Below are 7,138 nucleotides of genomic sequence, written 5' to 3' on the forward strand. Positions count from 1 at the left end.
ACCCATTAATGCCAAATGAAGTTGTTTCTTCTGATCTTCCAAACGGGTTAATAATGGTAGGCAACTTGCAATGGAAAGATGGACCTGTAGGATTGTCTTGTAGCAAAATGGAGGGTAAATTACATCCATAAGCCCTGAACTTTACCAATTTTAACATTGTGGCCATTGAATTTTACAGTTTTTTTAATATCAGTTGCCACTCAACGCCTCAAAACCATCATTGACGGCCTCGAAATAAAAAATTCGAAGAGTTAATGATATTCTAAGGAACTTTAATTCTTGAAACTTTTCGTTTTGATGTCATTTAGGTGTTGTTTGATTAGGAGATATATCCAAAAAATTTGATTATGGAAAATAAAATGTCGTTATGAACAACTTTAATTCTTGAATATTTTCATTTTGAGATCGTTATGTTTAACAGGTCTAATTTGTATCAGAAATTGAAGGCCTATAATCTTCTTCTGATTATGTTATGAGCTTTAAAAGAAGTTGTAGCACTTGTCAAGTTATTTTCACCAATTGTAACACTTAAAGTTGTAGGTGGGTTAAATGCGCAGTTGGTCACTGAACTTACATGTTCGTTTTAAAATGGTCATTCAATTTTAATTTGTCTGAATAAAACCACTTAATTTTGAGTTTTGTCTCAATTAGGTCACTCTGGCTATTTCAGTGATTAAAATGGACCGGATTGATGACATGAGTAACACATCAGCATGAGTCAACCCACATATCTGATCGAAACAACACATGACATCCATTCATGCGCCACCTGGCAGCCACATGTCGGTTAATTTTATGAAAAGAAACAAAATTTAGTTTTTTTCATAAAAATAACCGACATGTGGCTGCTACGTGTCGTTTCGGTTAGACATCTGAGTTGACTCATGCTCACGTGTCAACCATGATATCATTCCGATACATTTTAACTATCGAAATAACCAGAGTAACCTAACTGAGACAAAACTCAAAGTTGAGTGATTTTATTTAGACAAATTAAAATTGAATGACCATTTTAAAACGAACATGTAAGTTCAGTGACCAACTGCGCATTTAATCCGCCTACAACTTTAAGTGTTACAACTTCAATCGGTGAAAATAACTTGACAAGTGCTACAACTTCTTTTAAAGCTCATAACATAATCAGAAGAAGAAGATTACAGGCCTTCAAATTTCTGATACAAATTAGACCCGCTAAACATCTCAACTCATATCAGTTCTTGTTCATACAAAATTAGGCCTATCTTTACACACATCATTCAATCGGTGAAAATAACTTGACAAGTGCTACTGCTTCTTTTAAAGCTCATAACTTCACTAGGGCTACGACTAGGGCTAGGCACAGTTCGGTCCAAGTCGCGGATTCATGAATCTCCAATATTGGATTGAAATTCGGAGATTAATAAAAGGAAATCTCCAGGATTGGATTGAAAGAATAAATCTCCAGAATTGAATTGCCACAAAATTTCAGTCCAGTCCAGTTCGGGGATTCGGAGATTCGATTCCGGCCCAATCCAATATAATTTTTCGGTGATTCGGATAAATATCTAATAGTTTAAGTCCTAAAAAATAAATTAAAAATTTAATTTACAAGATAATAAAATATAAAATTTTATTATCTTACATAACTTGAAATAAATGATATTTTTTTAGGAAGTAAACAACATTCATTAAAAGTTACAGTACACAACAAGGCTTAAAAAAACCCACAAAATCAAAGTATTAAAAAAGTTACGGTAGACAACAAGACTAAAAAAACCCACAAAATCAAAGTTACAAAATAACAAGTCCATAAAAACAAACAACTTTTAATTCAAAAAAAACATCACTTCATTAGCAAGATCTCTCTAATCATCATCCCAATTTGTAATTGAATCTTCTTAACACAACAAATTCTTTGTTTTCCAAAGCAAAGGCAGTAAAAGCCAAACATCAACCTAAACATATAAAATTTACCATATTAGTGAATCAACAAATCTTAAATTAATTAGCTTTCACTTCAATAAAATTAATCAACACACTAGCAAAAAGTAAAAGGAAAAAAATATGCTTACCAAAGTGCATTTGATTCGGTTAAAAAAACCTTAGATATCCAATTGAAATATGGATAAAAGAGATGATGCAATTTCAGGATCAGAACTAATATCTACAAATTAAATAACAGTTATATAGTTAGTATTCATAAACATTTAATTAAAATAAAACTATCAAATATAATTGCTAAGTAAATATTACCTTCTTCAATAGCTTCAAGATCTTCAACTTCTTCTTCATGCTTGAGAGCTTGAGTTGAAGTTTTTAACCAATCTTGACAACAAATCAAAACCGCAGCTGTAGCAGGAGTTAAAGAACTCCTAAATTGATGCAAAGTTCTACCACTTGTGCTAAACGTAGATTCAGAAGCCACAGTTGAGCATTGAATTGTAAAAACATCTTTTACAACTTTGGATAAAGCAGGATATCGCATAGCATTAACCTTCCACCACAATAGAAGGTCAAACTCAATTACATATTTTTCTGGTGCCTTATTAACATATCTTTCCCATTCTCCCTCAATTGACCTATCTTTATCAATATTCAAAAAATAATCATCAATCTCATCATCAATGTCATCATCCGCTTCATCCAAAGTAGAAGAATGTGCTCCAAGATTCATTTCTTGCACATTTGCACTATATACTCATCTAATAATGCAATAATAATCTTTGTGACTTATGCCACCAACTCATTAGCATCGTTCTCACTATAAAATTCAGTGTACTTAGCCATCAAGAAGTAGAATTGGTTAACAAGAAGTAGAATTGGTTTAGATGTTTAAGATGATTAACAATGTTCCACTTGGTTAGGTGTTCAATTCTCAATGTCTACATTTTAGGTAAATATTTTTTATTTCATTTTATAAACGGGAATTAATCAGTATAATTTTTATGACTATATAATAATGTTATACCTTATTAATAAATTATAAATTTATATTATTGTAATTAGTTTACCAAACCTTACAAAATATATAACTATATATTATATAATATTTCTCTTTATATAAAGTTAATGTATGAAATATAAATTTATTATTGCTAAACTTTCGGTTATTTCAGTTCGGTCCAATCCAATCCAATCCAATCCGGTTATCGGTCCGGTCCTGGATAAATTTCGGTCCAGTTCGGTCCAGTTCTTTGACAAAAAGTCAACGGTCCAATCCAGTTCGGTTCTCCAAAAAAAGTCAACGGTCCGGTCCAATTCCGGAGTTTTTTCCTCGGATATTCGGTCCGGTCCAGTATCTCCAGTATCCGCGCCCAGCCCTAGCTACGACTTCTTCTCAAGCTCAATAGTTCAGACATAACCTTATCCTCTTTCACTCTCTCCATTATTGGATTTCCACTAAGATCAAATCTGTGGATTATCATTTTATCCAATACTTTTGCGGACTCCAGCAAATACTCTACAATATCCAGCTCCTCTACAAACCCCACAAATTCAAATATCTCGATGGTCTTAAGATGCAAGCTCAAACATTCAGGCACAAACTCTGGCCATTGCCAATCAAAGTGGTGGAAATCTACTAGATGTATGGTACGACTTACGAGTCCCTAAGTAGCACAAAGATCAAAAGTCAAAACTAAATTTATTACAAAGTGAAAGAGATCATAAATTTGAAAGATATCACAACTTACTAGAGGAAAAATAAGAACTTGTAGACTTGGTGAGGAGTCTAGTAAGTTAGGCAACCCTTTCCAATCAATTGGTGATGGCCATTCAACAAGAAGCTCCAATGTCTTGAGATTTTTTAATATAGGCAAAGCTGAATCACGAATAATGTTTTGGATACTCTATAAATTGAGAGAAATAAATTCCAGTATTATCTATGATGACAATGTATATAAAAAAAAAATTTGAATTACCCAATGCAATTAAACTTATTTTCAAACTTACCCTATCACTTGCTGTCAGAATTAAATATTTAACTTGAGAGACTGCGTTGAGTAGGACAACATCACAGCCTTTAAGTTTTGCATGAACTAAAGAGGATGTAAAGTTGACATGATATCTACTTGCTGCATACCTTTCATTATGAAAAATCTCAAGGTACTCCAAGCATAAAGTATTAATCTTAGTCTGAATAATGCTAGATTCTTCAGTTGAAATGCACAATCTTTTCAATGAAGGTACAAAAATATTCATAATTTGCAGACAGCCGTTCAATGTTACAACAGTTAATTCTTCAAGGACAAGGCAACTAGAACAGAGTCTTTCCAAGGAAGCATCATCCACAAATACAGGGCTTTGAATATGAAGGAGTTTAAGGCATGGAAAACAAACATATGTAGGCAAGTCAATGACAAAATTTCCATAAATTTTCAAAACCACTAAAGTGTTGCTGGACAAAAGCCTCCAAGGCAGTTGATGATAAGTAGGGATCATGAACCCATAGTCATAGCAGGAAAGAAATAAGTCCTGGACGTTGCAAGTTATCACAGCACAAATCCAGGCATAGACACTATCGGCAATATATTTGGTGCGAAAAGACATATGACAACTTCGTATATTTCCACAATGGTAAAAGATGACCCTATTCACGTATTCCCTGAAGGACCTCCACTTAATCATGAAATCATATTCATTTTTATTTTCATAGACATGTAGCAAATGGTCATTAAAATCAAGATCTGAGGTTAATGTCCAAAGATGTTCCCATCTTATGGACAAAATACTGGTGGCCACAGCTTCTTTTGTTGGGAGATAGGAAAGTATTTTCCCGAGTATTTCATCAGGTAACTTGCTGATTCTATCTATAATATCAACACATTCAAAACACAGCTGATCTTTAGGCACCGACAAGTTTATATCCATAATTTCTGCAAATGCACATAGCAAAAGAAAATCCACACCAATGTTAGCATGAAAACTAAAGAAGAGAAACAGACACTTGAAATTAGTCTCAGAACAATAATGAAAATTGACAAGATATGATTCAAGATAACGGCCTGGAGCCGGAGAGAAATGTGCTCAATTACTTTTTTTCCAGTTGAAATGAAACAACATGAACCATCCGGTAACAAAGCAATGGAAATGGAAGCATGAAATTCAGAGAGAAACAGTCATACAGTAAGATCATATGTCAATTGATCTTTTGTTACAAAGTTCCAAATTTCAATTACATCTACAGCATTCCAATTCAATTCAATTACATTCCTACTGCTCTAGCTTCACTTCAATCATCATTAAATTACACAATCATACATCATTTATCAAGATTTAAAGCTTTAATTAGAAAAAACACAAGTAATTCCTCCAAAATTGAAGAGAATAACTACACTTATCATGGAGATGGATTCGTGGAGACCAAAACTGATAGCTCCAGTGAGGGAGTGAGTGAAACGAGGTTAAAGCTTTGAGAGAATGAAACTAGAATTAGGATTAGGGTTTTACCTACCTTGAGTGATGATACCGACTATGCCAAAGGGACTGACATTGTCGTTGAACCCTTAACGGAGGACTGCACAGCAGTCGCCGATTGAGGATGAGAGGGATGAGAAAGCAGAGTCGGCCGATGGAATTAGGCGGTTTCGAATTTGAAACTTTGGGGGAGGCGGAAACAGAATCAAAATTCAAATGTGATGTGAAATATATCAGGTCGGGTAAATACTAAAATATATTTTGGTTAATTTCAAAAAGAAACGTCATATTTTTCTTTTTTAATCATTAACTTTCTTTTTTATTACCAAAATAACACCTAAGTAATTTTAAAATTAAGGTATAAAACCCAAATTAGCCCTCAAACTATACACTTAAAATCAATTAGATCCTTATTCTTTTAAAATAGCCAATCAAGCCCCTATTATAGTTTTAAATCACCAATCAACCCCCTCTCATCAAATACTCTTCCCACTTAGTAATATTATTTTGAGGGTTTGTGGGACCAAAGAAGTAAAATAAAAAAAGATCAAAGACAAATTTTTCAACTCATATAGATAAATGCAAAATTTTGTTTCCCAGACATTCTTTCAAGAGATTTTGATTCCGGGAAATTTTATTTTTATTTGGCAACAATATAAAAAAACAACGAAACAGATTGTTTTATGAGATTTAATTCCAGGAATAGAATGTGGAAGTTCATTTTCTTCTTCACTATCCAAATTAATAATAGTTACATTCTCTCTTCTAATCAAACAACACCTGAATGATCTCAAAATAAAGATTTTCAGAAACAACACCTGAATGATCTCAAAATGAAGATGTTCAAGAATTAACATCTTCATGAATTAAAGTTGCTTAGAATATCATTAACTCTTTGAATTTTTTATTTTGAGACCGTTAATGGCCGTTTTGAAGCGTTGAGTAATCACTGATGTTAAAAAATTGTAAAATTCAGTGGTCATACCATTAAGAATTGAAGTTCAGACCACAATATTAAAACCAGTAAAGCTCAGTGGTCATGGGTGTAATTTACCCATTATTAATGTGGATTATGGGTGTAATTTTCCCAGAATCAAAATCTCTTGAAAAGATTTCCTGGAATCAAAATTTTGCATTTATCAAAATTAAGAGTTGAAAAATTTGTCTTTGATCTTTTTTGGTCCCACAAACCCTTAAAATAATATTAAGTGGGAAGGGTATTTGATGAGAGGGGGTTGATTGGTGATTTAAAACTATAATAGGGGCTTGATTGGTTATTTTACAAGAATGAGGATCTAATTGATTTTGAGTGTATAGTTTGAGGGCTAATTTGGACTTTATGTCTAAAATTAAAAAGTCAAAAACTTAAAATTCATTTAAATTTTATTAAATTCTTAAAAAAATGGCATAATATATTACCAGCTATTTGAACTTGTTCATAATAGAGATTGGCTCCTTAAATTTTATAAGTGTCTTACCAGATCTTTGAACTTGATTATTTCGTATCACTAACTCCATGAACTTGTCAATAAAAGTAGATTAGCTCATTGAACTTTATAAGTATCTCACCAACTCCCTAAAGTTGTTTATTCCGTAACAACTAAATACATAAGCTTATTAAACCTTAATTCTAAAAATGCATCTTCATCTACTCAAGAGTTAATTTTCTCTCTCTCGTATCTTTCAACCTATTATAGGAGTTAGTGTTGTAGCCTTGAAAGATCGAATGGATGATGAATGAGAG

The 7,138-nt window shown here is 32.6% G+C and overlaps 1 protein-coding gene across 1 annotated transcript; it reads right to left on the reverse strand.

Annotated features, from left to right (window-relative positions):
* Window positions 1-3,079: 3,079 nt before the first annotated feature.
* LOC136233273 (F-box protein At4g09920-like) lies at window positions 3,080-5,607 on the reverse strand. The gene is made up of 4 exons (XM_066022888.1): window positions 5,432-5,607; window positions 3,931-4,853; window positions 3,672-3,827; window positions 3,080-3,587 (listed from the first exon to the last, which is right to left on the reverse strand). The coding sequence occupies exons 2-4, from the start codon at window positions 4,846-4,848 to the stop codon at window positions 3,300-3,302; spliced, it is 1,362 nt and encodes a 453-aa protein (XP_065878960.1). The 5' UTR covers window positions 4,849-4,853; window positions 5,432-5,607; the 3' UTR covers window positions 3,080-3,299.
* Window positions 5,608-7,138: the final 1,531 nt, after the last annotated feature.

The sequence above is a fragment of the Euphorbia lathyris genome, chromosome 6 (assembly GCF_963576675.1).
Source record: "Euphorbia lathyris chromosome 6, ddEupLath1.1, whole genome shotgun sequence".
Lineage (NCBI taxonomy): Eukaryota > Viridiplantae > Streptophyta > Magnoliopsida > Malpighiales > Euphorbiaceae > Euphorbia > Euphorbia lathyris.